The sequence below is a fragment of the Cetorhinus maximus genome, chromosome 27, assembly GCF_964194155.1.
Source record: "Cetorhinus maximus chromosome 27, sCetMax3.hap1.1, whole genome shotgun sequence".
Taxonomy (NCBI): Eukaryota; Metazoa; Chordata; class Chondrichthyes; order Lamniformes; family Cetorhinidae; genus Cetorhinus; species Cetorhinus maximus.
This window is the reverse complement of record NC_135905.1, coordinates 17,817,828-17,839,344: the sequence shown is the minus strand read 5'-3', so window position 1 is coordinate 17,839,344 and position 21,517 is coordinate 17,817,828. Positions and strand designations below refer to the sequence as shown.

At 39.7% G+C, this 21,517-nt stretch overlaps 1 protein-coding gene across 5 annotated transcripts in view; it reads left to right on the top strand.

The window, feature by feature from the left end:
* The window catches only part of kcnma1a (potassium large conductance calcium-activated channel, subfamily M, alpha member 1a), a 779,423-nt gene that overhangs the window by 413,338 nt on the left and 344,568 nt on the right, over window positions 1-21,517 (top strand). For all 5 annotated transcript variants that reach the window (XM_078530812.1, XM_078530811.1, XM_078530810.1 and 2 more), the window contains exons 4-5: window positions 6,210-6,303; window positions 13,572-13,683. In XM_078530812.1, coding sequence (XP_078386938.1) covers window positions 6,210-6,303; window positions 13,572-13,683 — 206 coding nt within the window. The remainder of the gene's footprint in view (window positions 1-6,209; window positions 6,304-13,571; window positions 13,684-21,517) is intronic.

Below are 21,517 nucleotides of genomic sequence, written 5' to 3'. Positions count from 1 at the left end.
CAGATAGAAGAAGTTTATACTTGCATGTCCCCAAGGAGCTTAGAAAGGCTGCCTGATGGAAGGACGAGATTTTTAGAGTGATAGTATATTTCAGGGTTAGTGATTGATTCAGTTTTACTGTGAGGGAAGCAGGAGAGTGTAGATACAGTTTTCAACATCACCATATCATCCTCGATCACTTTTGAGTGTTTTCTCGCTCTGAAAATCAGCTTCAGGTGAATATAAAGACCCTTTGGAATGGTTGCAGCGCAGATTCAGCAGAAAGGTACTTGGGCTAAAAGGGTTAAATCAGGGTGGGGAGCCTTTTTCTTATCACTGGCCATTCACACACACAAAAATCAACTTAGTTTTTTTAAAGAGAATACAGAAGCATTCAACTCACCTGCTATTTTAATGCATTGGCTAAATTTGAATATTATATTGTTAAATATTACTACAGTAATTTGGCTGATGCTTTTATCCAAAGCTAATTCATAACTATGATGATTAAATGCAATTTTGAAGGCATTACTGTCATAAGTCTATATTTTTAGAAATTTTGCTGCAGGCTGGATGAAATTGAGCAATGGGCTGGTTCCAGCCCATAGGCTGTAAGTTCCTCACCCTGGGATAAATTATGAAGTGACAGGTTGCTTAAAATTAATTTGTATTCCCTTAAATACAGAGATTTAGGGGTGATAATTAAGTGTTTAAATAATAAAGGAATTTGATAGGGTTGGTAAAAGTAGAAACTATTTCTTCCAATGGCGGAATCCAGAAGCTGGGGCACATTATTAAAAATAGAGCCAGTGTGTTCTCAAGTGCAATTATGAAGCACTTCTTCATGCAAGGGTTGGTAGAAACCTGGAACTCTGACTCCCAAAAGGCTGTGGATGCTGGTTCAATTGAAACTTTCAAGACTGTGATTTATAGATTCTATTAGGTCAGGGCAATAATGGATATGAAGCAAACGTGGTCATATGGGGCCGAGATACAGACCAGTCATGATCTAACTGAATGCCGGAATAGATGTCAAAGGCTGAATGGCCTACTTCTGTTTCTTTATTCTTATGTTCCACATATGGGGCAAGTACTTGTAAGTAGCGAGTAAAATAAGAGAGGGGCTGGTACTTTTAAACTTATTTTCTTACCAAGCAAATTGGGACACATTAGAATAAGCCTCTTGCAACTGGTTTTTCAAAGCATTATTTTTGCTGGTTGCTCAGTCTACCTGAATGTCCGAACCATTTGGATAGCTTTTTTTTTGGAACCTATTTCACCTTTACTTTGAAGAAAATACAAATCTTTCACTGTCAGCCCCTAACTTTAGGTCTCAGCTGTTTACTTCCACCGTCATAACAATCTGCAGCTACATTTGATTACAGCAAAAGGCTTCCAGAGAAACTTCCTTGTGTTCGACCATGGTTACGTTAAAATCCTGTTGATTTTTATTATGTTGGTGCCTGGCTATGTACCTTTTGATATTATACATGAAGTTTTATCTAAAATGATTAAAAATGCACAGAAACATGTATCTTGGTTTAACTTTGACTTAGGTCTCATCAATCCTGTAACTGAACCAATAGAAGAACAAAGCTTAGATACTTATGACAATAGAAATTATTAAAGGGAAATAAATGGATTCTAGATTGCCCTGTTACATCTGAGAAACAGGCTGCAGGGTGGATTCACATGCAATATGTTGGACATTCCTAATGCTTTTATCTTCACAATGCAGAAAGTTATTTCCTGATGAATCATGATACCAAGTTACTGATTTGATTATTCCCACTGTGCTGCCAGCTGTTTGCATTGATATGATGGAGTCATATGGTACAGGCTCAAAAGAACAGTAATTGTATTTAACTTCTGTGCCCTTACTAAATTTACCAGTGCTCTGCTTCAACATGTTCTCCTGTTGCATTGTATAATCTTAACGCTAGTAATAGTAGACTCCTGTAAGTAAATTCACACAACTCAGTCTCTTTTGCTACGGTTCTCAGGAGTGCCATTGAGCTTTTAGAACCCATAATGGAACACAACCACTTTTCAGAATTAAAAATATATGACTGATTTAACATTTTTTTTTAACAAAGCTTGCTTCAAAGAGACTTTAAAGGAGTTATTTTTCTAAAGTGCCTGTGCAGATGTGTTATTGATGGAATTAAAGGGCTCAGAGAAGTTAGTTATGCTATGTTTAGATTGAAATCATGTGAGAACCTGATAGTTACAGTTTGCAATAGACAGCTTTTGAGGTACTGTACTATTCCCTGGCTGTCTTATTAGCAGGGTTGAATATTGCAGCATTTGTATTCAGTTGTAAACAGTCATGCTTTGAAAATGTCAATCATTTTTAGTGATTTTAAATAATTGTATTTTGCACCTCAAAGCCACATAATTCAACATGTGAGACTTTGCAGCTTTATGAGTTGGCTTGTTGAAAATAGTCAATTGATACAAGTGCGTGCGCTCAGATTATCCCTCTGCTGGATAGCAGCTTCTGTTCTTTATAAGGATAGGTTATTAGATTACATATTGCCACTCTAGCCCATGGATGTAATTATTTTTATATTGTACTTACACTTTGGAAGAGGCTCACAATATTAGTACCAGACTGTTATTGAACTTTTGTACACAGAATCCACAGCTCCAAAATCAAACACCCCCTCCGAGGATTGTGTAGGCTGCCTCTCCTTTTCCTTTCCACTTTCCTTCTTACACGATAGACTCTGAAATGATGGACATCATTAAATTATCAACAGTAACTGGAAGCAACTGAATAGAATGTTGCTGAAAAGAGAGACCTGTTACTGAAGCTTTTCATCTTGCACTCGAGGTCAAATCCAAGAATGCCAAATTTTGAACACTCACAACAATTTATACAAGTTATGACAATTTAAAGCCAACGATTGACTGACTGAATCGAAGAGCATGTTTCTTAGGTTGTTTATAATAGGCACAATACAGACCATATTCAACCAGCCCGCACTTGCAAAGCCCAAAACAAGACGTCTGCTGTTAGATGTGATTCTGCAATTGGACAGCACTTGCTGAACCATCCTGAGCATGCTAATAGCTGCACGAACAACCGATTGAAGATAACCAGTGAGCTCATAATGCAATTCACTCTCACTTGCAAGAAGTGGCATACATTTACACTCAGTGACATGTTCTGTGCAAACAAAAAGAATATGTTCACACCTTGCACCTTTTTTGAATTACTGTTGAGGAGCCGATTGTTCCCCATTGCTTTCTCCATGGCAACACCTCGGCCAATTAGTCGACTTGCCAACCAATTAGCAGCTTTTTCTCCTGTAGTATAAATTGTTGTGTTGTTTGAAATTTGGCATTCTTGTGTTTGTCCTGATGAGTGCAAGATCAGCTGTGGCTCAGTTCATAGCACCCTCGCCTTTGAATCAGAGGGTTGTGGGTTCATGTCCCACTCCCGGAAAACCAAGAACTGTGATTGTACTCAAAGAGTTGCAATCTGTGACTGTTGATAACTCGAAAGAGTATAAAAAGCTTTGGCAACATGTCTCTCTTTTCAGCAATATTGAATAGAATGTATACTTTCTCTAGTTAAAACCAGGCTGTTTTGCACAACCAGTTTTTCTTCTTGCCATGCTTTTTTCTTTCTCTCCTTTTCCCCTCCATCTTGATAAAAGCTTCCATCCACAAAATTATCATAACTTCAGTGACTTTCTCATTCTTGTTCCTATATAGCAGCACCCTCCTCTGCCAATTACAGCCTTCCTTTCTTGATATCTTGCCCCAGACTAAAGCAGCTTCGTGGAACTCTTATTATTCTGCGTGATTATTGAGCTCCACTCCACCCTTTGACACTTCACATGGTGTCATTATCTAGAAAACATTATTGGCAATGATATATGAAAATAGGACTTCAGTGGAGGTAGAAATTACTCTCTAGTCATCACACTTTATTATGGGTGCAAAACAATCTTCAAATGTTGTGTGCTTCTGAACTGCAGCCAAAGCAATCTGCAAAGTTCCATGACCAAATAACAACTAAGCTATGAACAGTAATGATATTTTGTTATCTTAAAGGGATAATGCTCCATTATGGGTGAATACTAGTTTGACAATTATAGGGACTAATGTTTAAATTTTTTTCATGGGATGTGGGCGTTGCTAGCAAAGCCAGCATTTGTTGCCCATCCCTAATTGCCCTTGAAATGAGTGTGCTAGGCCATTTCAGAGGGCAGTTTAAGTGTCACCCACATTGTTGGGGGTCTGGAGTCTGGATACTACAGGAGAAATCTGCCATCCTTACCCAGACCGGATAAGGATGGCAGATTTCCTTCCCTAAAGGATATTAGTGAACCAGATGGGTTTTTACAACAATCGATGATTACTGAAATAAAAACAAAAATAGCAGGAAAAACTCAGCAGGTCTGACAGCATCTGCGGAGAGGAATACAGTTAAAATTTCGAGTCCGTATGACTCTTTTACTGAGACTAGCTTTATATTCCAGATTTTATTAATTGAATTTAAATTCCACCAGCTGCTGTGGTGGGGTTTGAACACCCATGTCCCCAGAACATTAGCCTGGGCCTCTGGATTATTAGTCCGGTGACATTACTACTATGCTGTCATCTCCCCCTAATACTAATGTTTGCATTATCGGCTGACTTCAAGAGCAATAGTACGGCAGTTTGCTAGTAAATTATTTAAAAGTACATTAAGGATAAGGTGTTGCAAATGTCACATTTTGTTACAATTGCAAAACAATCTTAAAATGCTGGGTGCTGCTCAGCCTCAAACTGAAATTGGTTACAGCATTCCAATGTGTCAAGGTCCCAAACCAAACATCAACTAATTTCTGAGTGACCTCAAATTATATATGCTTTTAGAACAATTAGACTTAGCTGGCCTACAAATAAGGTCAGGTTAAATACAGATCCACCTTAGTAATAGATTAACGTGAATTGTCTATTGATATAATCCATTCGTTTTAAGACAGTCTCTGAACCGACTTATTAAGTGCAACATCATGGGAGTTCCAACAGTGTAGACAAAACTCTCAAATGAGGAGGAAGTGAGATGGGTTCAGGGGATAGATAGGAAAAAAAGAAGTGATTTAAATTGAAAATCTGAACTAAAAATTCAAAAATAAAGGAAATATAAAGCAGGTTGAGCAGCACTGAGAAAGAGAAAAGGCCAGGTAATGTTTTGGTTGAGTCCTTCATGACAGCTGTGCATTGCTAGGTATTTCCAACATTATCCATTTCTTCCTATACCCAGCTTTGGTGTTTAACTCTTGTCTTCCCAGATAAATCTGTTATGTATTCCTAAAATAAGTATAATTTGAGCGTAATCCCAGAAAGCAAATGAAACACAGAAAATATCATACATTTTTAGAATTTGATAAAATATTTTTATAATTCTATTCAGTTAAAACAATATTTTTTGTTCTGACATCAACTTGGAAATGCATTTAAGTGACTTTGCAGGTTTGCATGTGCGCTTTGAGTTGAATACTTATAAACCTTTGCATTAGTTTGCAGAGCCTTTTAATATATAATTTACTGGCTTGCAACTCATGTACAGATGGGCAGATGTAAATGTTTCTGGAGAGGAAGGTTTCAGAGTGTTGTCATTATAATTTGTTATATATAAATTGCATGTCTCAAAATACACATTTTGTCAATAACTGGTGCCTGATACTGATACACTTGAAGAGATTCGATATCTTAGCACTTGCTATGGCTGCTTCTCATATAGAGAAAAACAATCCTGCATGAATTTAGTAACCCTTAAAGCACTGCTATTGCACATACTATTTATGTGAAGGTATAGTATATTTGTGTTTTGATGCACCACATGTTAAGGGTGCACTGTTTATTTCATGTTTAAGGAATAGATTCAATGTATTTTTGTATTTTTTAAAATGAGTTTTATGTATTCAGTCCTTTAAAGGTTAATCAGGGACCAACAAAATTATGATTGATATCTGCTTTGTTTTTGCATGTTCCTTCTTTTACAGCAAATCCCATATATTCCTGATGCATTTTTGGTATTCCCTGATATCGGATGCTCTCTCCTCCTGTATGTGTAATATTAAAACAGTTTACCTGGAAAATTACAGGGAAAAAGACTGTTGCTATTTAGGAGTATAATGAGGACTGAAAATGTTTCATTGTGGTTTATATTTTCTGTGTATTTTTTTGTTCTGATTCTTCATAAACGTTCCTTTCCTGTGTTTTACTAGCCCAATAGAATCCTGTCAGAATTTCTACGATGATTTCACGTTGCAGATTGACATGGCGTTCAACGTATTCTTCCTACTCTACTTTGGACTCCGGGTGAGAACCAATTTAATTGACTTAAGTTGTATTTAGAATGTAATCGCATGAATGAAGTCTAAGCAGGTTCTTAGCTTTGAACGCAGCAATTAAGTAGCATTTTGTTTCCAACGTATCCAACTGGTTGTCAGCTTCATCTAGCCTTTTTACACAATGAGGTGTATAGTTGGATATTTATGTATAAAATATCAATATATATTCTACAGTAAAATTCTTGAGGCTCTCTGTTTGTCATGCCTTTTTCCTGCCTCATGATTTGGTAAGACTTGTGACAATGAGTTATCACCTGAAGTATAACTAACACATGCTTTGTATAATCTAACAGGTAATGTTGTTGTTCAACCTTCCAAGCACTGGGTTGGAGGGGTGGTTAATGCGGTGCGAGTTGCCTAGATTTGCCCATCATTTTGATCTATTGCAAAAACACATCTAAAATACAAACTAGTTCCTCCATCTAACCATGGCCAAGGGCATAGGAAATTAACAATTTTTATTAAATGTACATGCAAATCTCTGTAGCATGCTCTGAAAAGAATTATATCCTCTTTGATTTAGTAACACTCCTCCAATTACAGGAAATACCTTCCAATTAGCTTCTAGCTGGTCTCAGGTTGTGCTTAAGTTCATTGTTATGATGTTATTGCCTTGAAGTGAAGGGCCAGGTTACCCACAGATTCTCCTTAACGGCAGAATATATTGTGCGTAGTATGGCATAACACTGGTGTTTGTAGAGCCAGTTCTCTGACCTGGTGTGTACAGGACCACGGAGGAATGGTTGTTTGTTGTAATCCTGGTCTGGACTGGCTATCAGTGGCCTTCATTCCTTGAGAAGGCATCATGTTAACAGCTGGTTCTGTGAGGGAGGGAAATTTGGCTCAGAGGCCCCTACTTACACATGTCACTGAATGGGGCATGGCATAAATGGTGACTGTCCTCCTATCCAAACCATGGAGCTCAAGGTGAGTATGAAGAGCTAAGGAGTCAGAGGTGGATTGTTTCAAACAGTTCAGTGTAACATTTTAACAGAATTATAGTCTGCAAACGTTTGAACTTTTTTGTTTGTTATTGCAACCATTCCTGAATTCTCCCACACCACCAAGCCATCACTTTCTCACCTTGTCTCCCATTGGAATTGCTAGGAATAACACACTAGTTGTTTTGTGCCTGCTAGCTATATCAAATTGGATAAACATTTGGAAGTGGGAAAGTATTTCAGGGTTATGGGGAAAAAGCAGTGTGAGTAGGACTACTTGGCAATGTCTTCCAAAGAGCACAAGCACAATTGGCTGAAAGCTTCTTTCTGGTGTTGTATGATGGCATATGTTAGTTTATTGTAAGAAGTGAGTATTTTGTTATACTGCCTTCTCTGTTGGGGAGATATAAATAAAGCTATTCAATTATGGCTGCCTGCAGCTGAGCACGTGTTAGTCTTATGCCTTAGATTGCGATGAGGAGGGGATAGATTTTTTTTTACATTTTGTTTGAGAAATTAAGGAACTGCTTACCATTCATATACACAAAGGGTTGTATCAATATGAAAGATTAATATTTGAGGTGTATACTGCTCCTGCAATATTCCAGAGCATCGTGGATCAGGTACTAAGTGGGATGAAAGGATTGTATTACTTCTTAAATGACATACTAATTAGCTGTAAGACAGAGAAAGAGCACATCATAAGATTGAACAAAGTCCTAGATCAGCTTCAAGAGCTTCAAAGCTAAAAAGCACAAGTGTTGCTTCATGGCGGTGAAGACTGATTCATTTTTAGTTACTGAGTTACCTGCTAATTACTTTACATACATAAATGACATGCCAGTGTTTGCCAGAGAAGTTATTGAAGAAACTCATGAGGATGTGGTACTCAGTATAGCACTTATTTATGTCATGAATGGCTGGCCTAAAGAATATGATGATGAGAAATTGGAGGAGTATTTCACATGTGGAACTCCGTGTAGATCAAGACTGTCTTCTATGGGGTTTAAGAGTCATTATCCCCCCAAGGTTTAGAAAGAGCTTATTAGCGGAATTTCATCTAGAGCACACAGGGTTAGTACATATTAAATCAGTAGCAAGAAGCTATTTTTGGTATCCAAGGTAGATAGAGATGTTGAAGAATTGGTGAAAAGTTGTGAAGTGTGCATCAGAATAAGAAATGATCCAACCAAGGTTCCTTTCATTCCATAGCCAAGCACAAGAAAATGATGGGAATGGATACATCTTGATTTCTTTGAAATGGAAGGGGAAAAGTACCTTGTTCTGGTCGATAGCTCTAGCAGATGGGTAAATGTTGATTGTATACCCAACGCCACAAGTGCTAAAACTATTGAGATTTTGAGAAGTTGGTTTGTAATTTATGGTTGCCAAAGGTGTTGGTGTCAGATAATGGTCCACAGTTTATGCAAGAAAAGTTTGAAATATGTTTGAGCAAGAATGGAGTCAAACACACTCAAGTACCACCTTATGACCCAGCATCAAATGGTGCTGCAGAAAGAAGTGTACAGATGGTGAAGAGGTCTTTGCAGAGCTGTTTTCTAGGTGACAAGCTAGGCAGTATAATTTCCATGTTTCTCTTCGACTCAGGATAGGCAATTTTTGGCTCTCTTACAGAATAACCCTGCAGTCTCCAACAGGCTGCTCACCTTACGAGTTAATATTTAAATATGCTCCTAGGACAAGGTTTAATTTGCTTAAGCCTGAGGCCAATAGCAAAATAAGATAAAAGCATGACAAAATGAAGATGAGTCATGATACATGAGGCATGAAACTTAGAGAGTTCAGGGCTGTTCAGAAGATCATGTTGCAAATCTACCAAGATGATAAGGAAAAGTATGTGATTGGAGTTGTTGTAAAGAGACTAGGGGCATTTGCATATCTAGTGAGGACTGGAGAGAGAGTCTGTCAGTGTCATGCAGATCATTTGCTTGAAAGAGGAAACCTGACAAAGGGAGGGCATGAGAAACCTCCTATAGTCCAAATTCCTCCTACAGCCCCAAGTGAAAATCCCGAAGATACCGAAAGTCTGCCAGCATCACAGAATCTAATGGTAGAGCAAAGGGAATCAGGGACTTGATTAACAAAAATCAGTCAATGTCACAGTCCCAACCATTATGTGGAGTTGGTAGTCAAAGTTCAGGTTCAACACAGTCAGAGATGTTAAGAGAGCAGAGTCAACCTAATGGAACTGGAAGGAGATACTCAGACAGAAAGAGAAAGTAGTTAGTTAGGTTAATTGAAAGTGTGTAGGAAGGAAGAAAAAGTAAGTTCACGTCATTACGTATTGTCAAATCATGAAATTTTGGTTAAACACATACTGGAGTTAAGGAAAATAAAATCTTTAGATGTAAATTCCTCTGGTCATATTGGTCATGTATGTTTTGGCTGTGATACAGTAAAAACAATATGCAACCCAACCTGTTAAATTTTCAGATATTGAAGGTGTTGACTTCGTCATATTGTGATAACATGTACCATTTTATATTTTAATGTATAAGTTTTTTTTTAACGTAGGGAGGGAGTGTAGTATGTTGTAAGACCTGAGCATTTGTTATACTGCCCTTTCTGCTGCCCCCTCTGTTGGAGAGTGTAAATAAAGTCATTCAGTAATGGCTGCTTGCAGTTGAGCATATGTTCGCCTTAATGCAATACATGACAGTATGACTCAGTTTGAGCTAAACCTGCAGGATTTGCCCTCATTTTCCTTTGAGAGAAACCCCATTCTTTCCACCCAACCTGGGGTGGGGGGGGTGGGGTTGGGATTGGGATATTGTGGCTCCATCTCCTCCATTGCCACCACCAGTGGGCAACTGATATTTGGATAATAGAAGCAGTGTGCTGGGATAATTTTCCAAGCCTATTGAGATGGAATATTTTGTTACTGCTGCAAGCCCTAATTTAGGGCCTTGTTCAGACCTTTTGAAGCCCAGTGAGAGCAATCAACTTCAAAGTTAGTTATTATGACTGGGAGTTGAATCCTTTACAAGCAGAGCCAAGGAACCCAGCTAATCTGCAATATAAGTATTTGTCTTACAACAGACCAAAAGAGAAATGGAATCAAAATGCAGCACGAGAGAGTTGAGGCAGAATGATGAGAGTATGCATCAGGTTCTTGTGGTATCTTGTATCAGAATCACTGTTGATTTTACAGCATTGTGTTAGAATATTCAAGACATTCTTTTAATGTGATCTCTGTGGTGCAATCCTCACAATCTGTGCTATTAATAGAATCAGGTCATCTGTGGTCTGTCTCTGCTTCACTTTTGGTTTAAATTGGAAATGCATAATTACTTAGGATTTTATTTTATAAATGGATTAAAAAAATCCCAATTTAAAATTCAAAATTATGCCTTGTCACATATTTCTTTCCTAAATGAACTGTGTAATGTCCATGCCATGACATCAAACCCTTCCTTGCTTCATAACCCTTTCAGAATTTTAATATGGTTCGGTTCATAAATAAAGGATGACCTTGTACATTGTCTGCATGTGTAGAGAATCTTGTTACAAGCCTTGCACAGAAGAAACTTCAGGTTTGATCTGAGCTGAATTTGCGTGTTAACATTTGCTATCTTTAGGGCAGACACAGTGTTATTCTCATGCCCCTTTTTGTTTTCTACTCAAAAATAACATTCTAATAAAAGATTATGCTTCACTCCCATTAAAACAATGGTTAGATGCTGTGGAGTGGGTGGAGTCAAGAGGCCTGCTAGGTGTTTGAGTCAGCCTAGTGCGGATGAGTTCCATCCAGCAAGTTGCTCAGTGGATTAACTCTTTACAGCCAAGGAGTACCTGACAAGGTGCACCTTTCCCTTTGCTGGTTTTATTTTGTCGGCTGCAGACAACTCTGTGTTCAACTATGTGCTTGGAGGCTCTGTGGTGGCTATAACAGCAAAACATGCATCAACTTCCCAAGCTACACATGATGTATGTGTGCATGCATTGGTGATAAACAGCTGTCTGGCTTTTTTTTAAAACTGATGTGTATGGATACAACTAGGATGACTCCTGAGAGATTATATCTATTTGATATAAAAAAGTTTTACTTTGACTGCTCAGCACTGAAGGAAAGAAAGGCAGAAACGTTATTCGGTAAATGCTCAACAGGAAATGCCGACCTGTTTTTTTAGTCAAGCTAAAGAAAATGTCAAGGCTGCTATTAAAAGAATGCAATAGCAGTCTAATTAATAAGCGATCTTCTTGGGAATGACTTTTGTAAAGTTACTCAGTTACAAAATTAGATTTAATATCAAAAACAAGCACACACAACCATTTGACCACAATTCTGGAAGTGCTCTGTCAAGGATTAATACTTCCTCCGCCTCCCTTGCAGTTACATGTGAAATGAGTGAAGAACTCTAAAAAATGCACCAGGGAACATAGGAACAGGAGTAGGCCATTCAGCCCTTGAGCTTGTTCTGCCATTCAGTTAGATCATGACTGATCTGTTCCTTAACTCCTATCAGCCTTGGCTCTGTCACCTTTAACCCTTCATATTCTTGCCTAATAATTTATCCATTGCTATTCTCAGGAATGGTAAGCATGTTAGGAAGGAATACAAGGAAGCAGAAGAGACTTATATTCCATTGTGTACAGACAATGCATAATGTTGAAAAGATCATAGAATATAAAATGACAACGCCCTTAAATATATTTATTATGGAGAGAGGTATCATTGCAGAGTGAAGCATGTGCCTCCTGTACTGGAGTATTGGGTGAGGCAAATCTGAGTACTAAACAGAGCTTTGTGAGATATTCTGATTCTGTATGGAGTCTATTGAGGTTCACTGGAAAACCCTTCGGCACAGTTGTCACAGGACAGTACAATGTGGGAATTGTTTTGTGAAATTACTGCATAAACTTTCAGGCTGGCCGCCTTTCCTGGGATTGCATTGATCTTCCATACCTCTTTTTTGACTCATTCATGGGACATGGACGTTGCTGGCTAGGCCAGCATTTATTGCCCATCCCTAATTGCCCTTGAGAAGTTGGTAATGAGCTGCCTTCTTGAACTGCTCCCTGTGGTGTAGGTACACCCACAATGCTGTTAGGGAGGGTGTTCCAGAATTTTGACCCAGCAACAGTGAAGGAACGGTGATACATTTCCAGGTCAGGATGATGAGTGGCTTGGAGAAGAACTTAGGGTAGTGGTGTTCCCATGTATCTGCTGCCCTTATCCTTCTAGTTGGTAATGGTCATGGGTTTGGAAGCTGCTGTCTGAGCCGCCTCGGTGAGTTCCGGCAGTGTATCTTGTAGATGGTACATACTGCTGCCACTGTGTGTCAGTGGTGGAGGGAGTGAATGTTTGTGGATGTGGTGCCAACCAAGTGGCTGCTTTGTCCTGGATGCTTATCCAAGCAAGTGGAGAATATTCCATTACACTCCTGACTTGTGCCTTGTAGATAGTGGACAGGCTTTGGGGAGTGAGGAGGTGAGTTACCCGCTGCAGGATTCCTAGCTTCTGACCTGCTTTTGAAGACACGTATTTATGTGGCTGGTCCAATTCAGTTTCTGTTGATAATGGGGGATTCAGCGATGATAATGCCATTGAATGTCACGGGGCGATGATTAGGTTCTCTGTTATTGGAGATGGTCATCACCTGGTACTTGTGTGGCGCGGATGTTACTTGCCACTTGTCAGCCCTTTTCATCTTTGTTGAGTGAAAGATCGCAGCTGGGATTTCTTTTGAAGTAAATGCAAAATCACAGATTCATATTTCTGTAGGCTAATGAGCTCAACAAGTTAAAATAAAGCTGGGTTACTTTTAAAGAAAATCTTCTGTCTCAATTAAATGACAGCAGCCCAGTACTGCCATGCACTACCCATAGACTGTCGCACTAATGTTTCCACTTGATTGGAAGTTGCTGATTCTTGGCCAAAATACTCAATTCAAAATGAGCGAAAGAAAAGTGTGTCAGACGGCATGGACATAAATCCAAGGAGGATTCTGACATCCACCTTTTCAAAAGGCAGCTGGGGATCTGTTCTGGCTGTGTGTGAATTCTGTTCTCAAGATCTCACATTGAGAAGTTCCATCTTCTGTGTTTAGGCAGTTAAGACCTTGAAGAATTTTCGCATCTGCAATGCTATCCCCAGAGGCCTAGCAATTGGCAACTCATCATATTATATTGATCCAAATATTATGAAAATGTCTAACTGTAAAAACTTAAAAATGTAAAGGGTCTTCATATTTTGACAAATCTCTGGTAAAACTGAATGAACCCTGTCACGAGAGGGGATATTGAAATGATGATACTCTCATTTCTTTTCCAGTTTATTGCGGCAAACGATAAACTGTGGTTCTGGCTGGAAGTGAATTCTGTGGTAGATTTCTTCACCGTTCCTCCTGTCTTTGTGTCTGTGTATTTGAGCAGAAGCTGGCTGGGTAAGTTGGACATTCTTTATCCATGTAAACTCACAAACAGTAATTGTTATAAGACTAGCTGTGTCAAAAATGTTTGTTTGTGCTGGTGATTCCATATAATGAATAAGATATTCATACATTAAGACTTAGTGTGCATTGACACTAACCTTGGAGCATAAATTTGGTCTCGAGCCTGACTTGAGAGTGAGACCATGTGCTCCAGAGAGCCTTAGTCAACTTGGTTGAGGCATCAGATTGGGCTTCAACTCCAGAATCAGGTTACTTTTGCCTAACTGCAGCTGCACTGTTAATGCAAAACACTTTTGCGCCCACATTGTCGATGAAGTGTGAATGCACCCAATGTCTCAATAATTGGTGTGTAGCTGATATTCTCATTCCTCTGGGAAGGTGTGAGGATCGGCTTTAATACTATGTGTAAAAATTGGGTAGGTATGAGTTGTATATAGTGCGGGATTTGAGAAGTAGAGCCTGACCTTGTGTGCACCAAGCAAAGACTGAAAAGCTGTGATAACAGAAATGTATTCAAGCAGAAAGGGTTCAAATATTATAGCTTTTGTCACCACCAGCAGAGCATGAAAATACTTCAAGCCAAACCTGTTGCTAAAATAATTACTGCAAAAATGTTCACTTAAAATGCATCTCTTCTATATTTCTCATTTGCAAGCTGGTATAATTAGGACTTTAATGAAAGATCATGATGAGCTGTGAATGATTTGTTTTATTGCTGGTCTGCTAATCAGCCTTAACTGACCTTGGTAACTCCCTTTGAAGTTGTACTGTTTAGCCAGATGCTGCATGTTGCAATTGTTCATTTGCAGTTTTGCACTCTCCAATTTTTAGTTGGCAGCTGCAGTAAATGATAGGTAGAGGCATAGGCATAACCACTTGATGAGGGGATGTGAAGGGAGTCTGATACTCCTCTCTCCTCAACCCTCCTCATAGCTCTCTGGAACGTATAATGTTTCCCTCTTCCCCCATTTCCAGGTCCTGGAATTGCTCCTGAAATCCTACTCCTCATCTCTTTGAGTTGTTGGTAGGAGGGAGTTTGAGGATGTTTAGTAGCCTTGTGAAATATCGCAGAGGGTGCAGGAACAGGCAGTGTGCCAGGAACCACTGCAAGTTATGAAGGGCTGATCCCTATTGTGCATCAACAATGTATTAAGTGTTAATAAATCTGGTTCTAGTGCTATTGTGACAGATTTGAGAGTTCAGATGGCAATCAATAAGTTTAAGTTTCAGCTTATGGAACTCATCTGAATCTGAGATTCTTTAGCCTTTTAACACCCTCCTGCCTAATTTTCCTTTTGATGCAAACAAAGCATTGTGTTCGTGTCTGGAAGCTGCTAGTGATCTGTCACCGCAAAGCTATTAACAGGCCTTGGGCTTGTGGGAAAGGTGACCACTTTCAGGGCAAGTTTACCATCGTTCAGATTAATGGAATACATTTGTTACTTTGTGACCAGTAGAGGGATTCAACAAGATTTCCTTTTACAGTGAGGAATAACATATCCACTGTCTTGTATCTGTGGTAAGTAGATGAAGAACCTGGATAAGATAAACCATTGAATCCTGCTGTGGTTGCTGCAACTCAAATCTCAAAGTGAGACATCTATCCACTTGGTAATGTCAACAGGTATCCACCTCATGAGGAAGCTCAGCACTCAATACATAATACTTAACATTCTCTGATCTGCAGTCATATTTTCTGTTTTTTGTCCTTAAAATCTATGAAGCAGGGCCTGGGTGAAATCCTGGGATAATAAACAATCCTTTTAGGCTATGGGACCTACAAATATACCCAGTTTTCAGTCAGGATGATGGTCCTCTTTCTGTGCTGGCCTGAAGAATCCTATGCACAGTATCAGCTCTTAGTATGTGTATGCCCTCAGCACACAGCAAATCTAATTTGGCAATTGCTAAGGAGCCGTAGAGAGGCTGATTGATGGGAAATGAAAATATCACATTGGTCCGCCAGTTGTGGGGCTGAGGCATATCCTTAGTGTAGCATAGAGGGAGCTGGCTTTGGTGTACAAGACTTGGGAATACTTGATATTGATAGAGGGCACTTGAAATGGGAAAGGGTTCTAGTCCCCAGCATTAACATCGATGAACAAGTGAAAATTTTCAGAGCAAAAGGTATGTTGCCCAGTGTAATAGAAGAATCTAGGCTTGTGCTTCAGAGATTACAGCGCTGTCGTCTTCCAGATATTAAACTATGGCAGTATCTACCCTCTCTGGTAGAGGTTAAAGATCTCATGGCACTATTTCAGAGCAGAACAGGTAAGTTTCACCCAGTGTCCTGCCCAAAATTTATCCCTCAATCAGCATCACTAAAAACAGATTATCTGATCGTTATTACACTACTGTTTGTGGGATTTTGCTATATGCAATTAGGCTGCTGAATTTCCTATAATATCAATGGTGACTACACTTCAAAAACACTTCAATGGCTGTAAAGTGCTTAATGTACAACAAAAATACAAATCTTGTATTTTCTTGGGTTTGAAATGAATGCAGTGCTGAATTTTGACTTGGCGACTGGGCAGGAAGTACCTGCTAATTGCGAGTCAGATGTCCAATGCCTGCCTTATTGGTAAAGGCGGAAAAAATTCATTGTGCAATGCCCATGCCTGAAATAGCCTTTAGGTCCTTTATGTGCACAAACATGGGGACTATACAGCCTATGTGAAGCCATCACTGCAAGATTGGAAGCAGACTCCAAGCAAGAAATCCAGGCCAAAACCAACAAAGTAAGTTTTGAAAATATACCTAGTTGAATGTGGAGCCTGGAAGAGCAGATGTACTCCTTCCAACGCTCTCAACTTCAAAGAATGCAAACCCCACTCTCTCCTCCCACCCTGATTAACTCCCTGCTCCCCGCACCCCATAAGAGACAGGAGTGGCCCAATCGTCATTCACTCCTGTCCCTGGAGCCTTATCATTGAGGCACAGAGACCAATCCCTGCATGTGCCCCCCACTCCTCCCACCACCCACAATCACAATTGCTAGGCCTTTGGATTGGAGTTGATCTGCTGCTTTAAAAAGTGTTGGCATTCCCCATCTCATTGCCATGATTGGTGAGGAGTGCTAGTCTGTGATTCTCATATTAACATTAGAATTGTTTTTTTTAAATCAGTTCTTTCCTGTGTGATTCCTTGCAACTCAGTGGGATGCCCAACAGCTCGAGGCTCCTGCAGAATTTGTATTCAGGAACAAAGAATCATTTTTGTTTTGATCCTCGGTACTGTAAGGGTGAGGAGCGTGTGGATGAATTTTGGTGGTGATACCTGATTCCTTGTAATGGGATGAGAAGGGAACCGTGACCCTATAATAAACTGGACTGGTACAGACTGAGAGTCCTGCAGAGAGAGAGAGAGATTGTGGTTGACATGTAGCTCTGCAAAATGGTAAACTGACCATATCTCTGGTTCAGAAACTCCATTGCTGCATTCTCTTACCTTAATATCAGTGGGGCGTTAAATTGGTGAAGGTGGCTGTATGTCATCAAAGCTGCATTTATACACAAAAGGGAGCAGGCATTTACTATAATGCCTTTCACAACTTCAGGGAGTTCCCAGGCACTTCACAGCCACTGAAGACATTTTTGAAATGTAGGCACTGTTATAAAGTAAGAAACATGGCAACCAATTATTTTGGTTGAGATGGCTGGGGGTAAGCATAGCTGCTGCTCCTGGCCCACAGCTATCCTCAACTCCCTTTAGCTATTGGGTTTCCAGTGGCTCCTAAAATCTGGTTGGCCAGCTTTACATTTGGAGGTGAGAGAAAATCTAAGGCACGCAGTCTCATTAAAATATTCAAATAAGGGACCTTCCTCCTGGCAGGAGGTTGGTTGCCCCCTTCCATTCCGCCTCCATGAAAACTGGAAGTTGACAGGCTTGAAGTGTGTTGGGTTCGCATTTGACCCGATCCAAGCCTGCCCATTTTTGGGAGTTAAAATTACCCCACTGAGTGGGACTTGAACGCACGACTTTCTGGCTCAGAGGCAAGAGTGCTACCACTGAGTCAAGACTCCACCTTAAGCTGTGATTTGGATTCCCAATCAGCAGTAGTTCACAAAAATTATTAATACAAATGAAATCATTCTTTAATTGTGAACTTATAGAATGGAATTGATCAGTATAAGTTCATAAGGTAAGAACTATGCTGAGGGGTTGGTGGGAAGCCCAACCATAATGTTGATAAGCTTGGCAGGATAGGTGGAGGGCAAGGTCAGGTCATTGAAGATAAATGTTCAGAGTTATTGTGTTGATAATCAATGGATGAGACAGTCAGTTACAACAAAAGTGCCATTAAACTTACTACTTGCATCATATTTGACTTTTCATTCTTGGCACACAATTGAATCTTACTAGTTTGCCAAGATATTGTAGGATTGGATCATGATTCTGCTTGGGTTGTTATTTTATACAAACTTACCAATTTCAAGAACAATGCAGCTCATCAGAGCTATTTTGTTCAGTCATTGCCAAAGTAACCCTAATATATGCTAACATGAAGCATATTACTTTTACAAAAACATTAATGAGATGTATTTTATAAGAACGTGCGAATGCAAAGCAGATCAGGCTTCAGGTACACTGCAGTCTTTCAAGAGTAATATGGTGCATTTAAATTTAGCATCAGAACAAGGCTGTCTTTTTGAGTAGCTGTTGTGATGATTTTTTAGAAACAACAATATAAGAGTTGAGCAAATGTCTTTCCAAATTGAAACAATGGAAATGTTAAATCTGGGACATTTCCAACCTTGATTCTAGTTTCAACATCATAAGTCATATGACTGCTGAGAGTGGCTTCTATGCAATGTTGGCACCATCTAGTGTTAATTTTGTGATATGGCTTTAAACAAAAGACAAAAATCTTTTATTAGAAATAGGAGTGCATGAGTATACTATATGGCCCCTCGAACCTTCTCTGCCATTCAGGAAAATCATGGCTGACCTTCTACTTAACTCGCTTTCCTGTCCTATCCCCATATCCCTTCATTTCCCGTGTGCCCAAAAATAGAGAGATCTCAGTCTTATACTTAATATAGTTAACAAGTGAGCAACCACAATCCTCTGGGTTAGGGAATTCCAAAGATAAAGATAATAGGCACAGTGCTACTGTAATTTTTCCAGTTCGAAAATGTGTACCGAGCTCTTATTGTTTAAACTGCAGTTGTGAATAACTTTTTTTCATTTTAAGTATTGATTTTTAACCTGACTGGATCCTGCCTGGTCTGTCAACTGTTCCCAGCTGATAGGTCATGCAACTGAACAGCGTACAGGCCATTAGTGAATTATGTCAGAATGACTTGAGACAACTCAGCTCCCAGCTCTCCCTGCCATCCATCCCCAAGGAGAGGCTCAAGCTCATAGCTCAGTACCTCACCATGCTCGAGTAGCAGTGATCAATACATCAGTGTACAGATTTACCAGCAGGAGGTGCAATCTGCAGGACATTTGGGCAGTTGTACTGAGTCACTGCCCCACCTCTCCTTGACCACTTCTGTCCATTTAACCATTATACCCTAATTTTCCTTCCGCAGCTTAAATTATTGCTGAGCATGGAACATTTTGTCATAATGGGTTTGGAGAAACAATGGAAGAGTTTTCATCATATTAACTGAGAGAGATCTCCCAGAAGATATAAGGGCTGAGTTGGTGAGAATAGTGTGTGAGTGCCAGCCCAGCACTACATTAAAAAGAATAAAGAGCAATTGGGGACTTGTGACTGATTAAACTGCAGTATTGGAATAAAAGTTTGAGACAACAGACTTTGTAATATTCAGCTATAAAAATCGATATGAATCTTTGCACACAAGATATGAAAACTTCAGGAAAGAGTTATGGCCCAAAGAACTAATAAAGCTGTGAATTTTATTTTGCCTGTGTTTATTCAGCTGTTCCCACCCTCATTGTAACCTTTTTAACCATGTAATTTTTTTTTGAGCCAGGAATGTTTAGGATTTGGAATGCAGTACCAAATAGAGCATTGGATACAGATTCACTAGTAACCTTCAAAGGGGAATTGGATAAATACTTGATGGAGAAAATATTGCTGGGAGAATGGGAAAAGAGTAGGGGATTGGAACTAACTGGATGTCTGTTTGTAACAGCCAGCACAGACTTGATGGCCCCCTTCTGTTCTGTACTATCCTAATCCTCTGATTCTATGTTTGTTTATTGTATTTTGTGATGAGAAGCCCCAGTAATAATTGTAGCAGTGAGTTGCTCCAGTACGGTAATTAACTTCTGTAACCCCAAAAATCCTTTCCGGATTCGCCTTACCAGCCCAAATCCCACTCACTTTTTTGCAGGCTTGCCCGGTTTAATATCCATTTTTCACTGGGCATGAGAGTATCACAGACATGAACACACAAAAAGAAAGCTCCTCGATCCTGTTCCACCCGTTTAGATCCCAAGCTGACGCTGAGTTCTGTGCATGAGCTGATGGAACTGGAGTGTGGACAATGAAACTTCTCTCGGGTTTTCTTGGAGGCAAAGACTTCTGCTACACAGTTGTGAGGTTTTGGGTGTATTTGCACCCTGTTAAGGCAAGAATGGACTTGGCAGTAAAGCTTCGATGTGAATTGACTTTATTGAAACAAAGTCAGGACAAGTTTATTAAGTTCTCAGACAAACTATGTCAACAAACTTGGGCGGTGATTTATAGTTTAATGTAGAATATTTTACTTTGTCAAGATCTGGATGGCAGAGCACAAAATAGTTTCTTTCACAGCTCTGGTCTTTTGGCCTAGCAGCCTTCCTCTGTCCCTCCCTTGTCTCTTGTTTTGTTCTTGTCTCGGATGGTCTTTCTCTCCACCATGAAGACGGCAAACTCAGGACATTCTTTTTTCTGGCTGTTAACCAAGGAAGCCCCCCCCTCACCCCAATCCCCTTCAGCCCTTTGTGTGAGGACACTTTCCTTGACCAACCAGGAATAATTTATGTGACTGTTACTAACCCTACATATTTACGTGAGTAATGCCCTTTGAATGTAAAGTTTTTACATGCTGTGGTTCCTTATCTGGTCGAGAAAGAAACCTACGTTCCATTCTCAGACCTGCAGTATTTCACAGACAGTGTTCAAGTTCTCCTCCCTTTGCTGCGAATGCGTTCTTTTAAAACTTGACACAAACTCCCAGAATCTCTCTACCTTGGCATCTGTTCTATACTCTGCACTACTTCTAAGTTTTTTCCACTTTACTGTTCTACAAAGAAGAGTGTCTAATAAAGTCAAGTGCTAGTAAACTACAAGGTTAGATACTAATTTCTAATAATGTTAGATTTTAACAACTAGTACTCTTGTTAGTAACCTGATAATCTTCGTCTTTCCAGATCTTTCAAACCTTTGTTACGGCTCCTCTCTACACAATGATTATTGACAAAGAAGATCTGATTTCTGCATAGAGATTTTTCTATGCCCCCTTTTCACTGATTCTATTCCTCTTTGATCCCCTGCATCATTTCCTACCTGGTCTGTCAGCTGTTCCCTGCTGATAGGTCATGCAGCTGAACAGCATACAGGCCATTAGCGAGTTATGTCAGAATGACTTGAGACAACTCAGCTCCTAACTCTTCCTGTCATCCATCCCCAAGGGGAGGCTCGAGCTCATAGCTCAGTACCTCACCATGCTCGAGTAGCAGTGATCAGTACATCAGTGTACAGATAAGCCAGAAGATTTTGCAGGATATTTGGGTAGTTGTACTGAGTCACTCTGCTCCCAGAGTTGCTGCTGCTGCTGCTCTGTACCCACCAACTGTGAGGTGCCAGTTAAGTTGGTGGGTTACCTTTCCATTGAAGTACTAGAGAGTAAAATTGATTGGATAT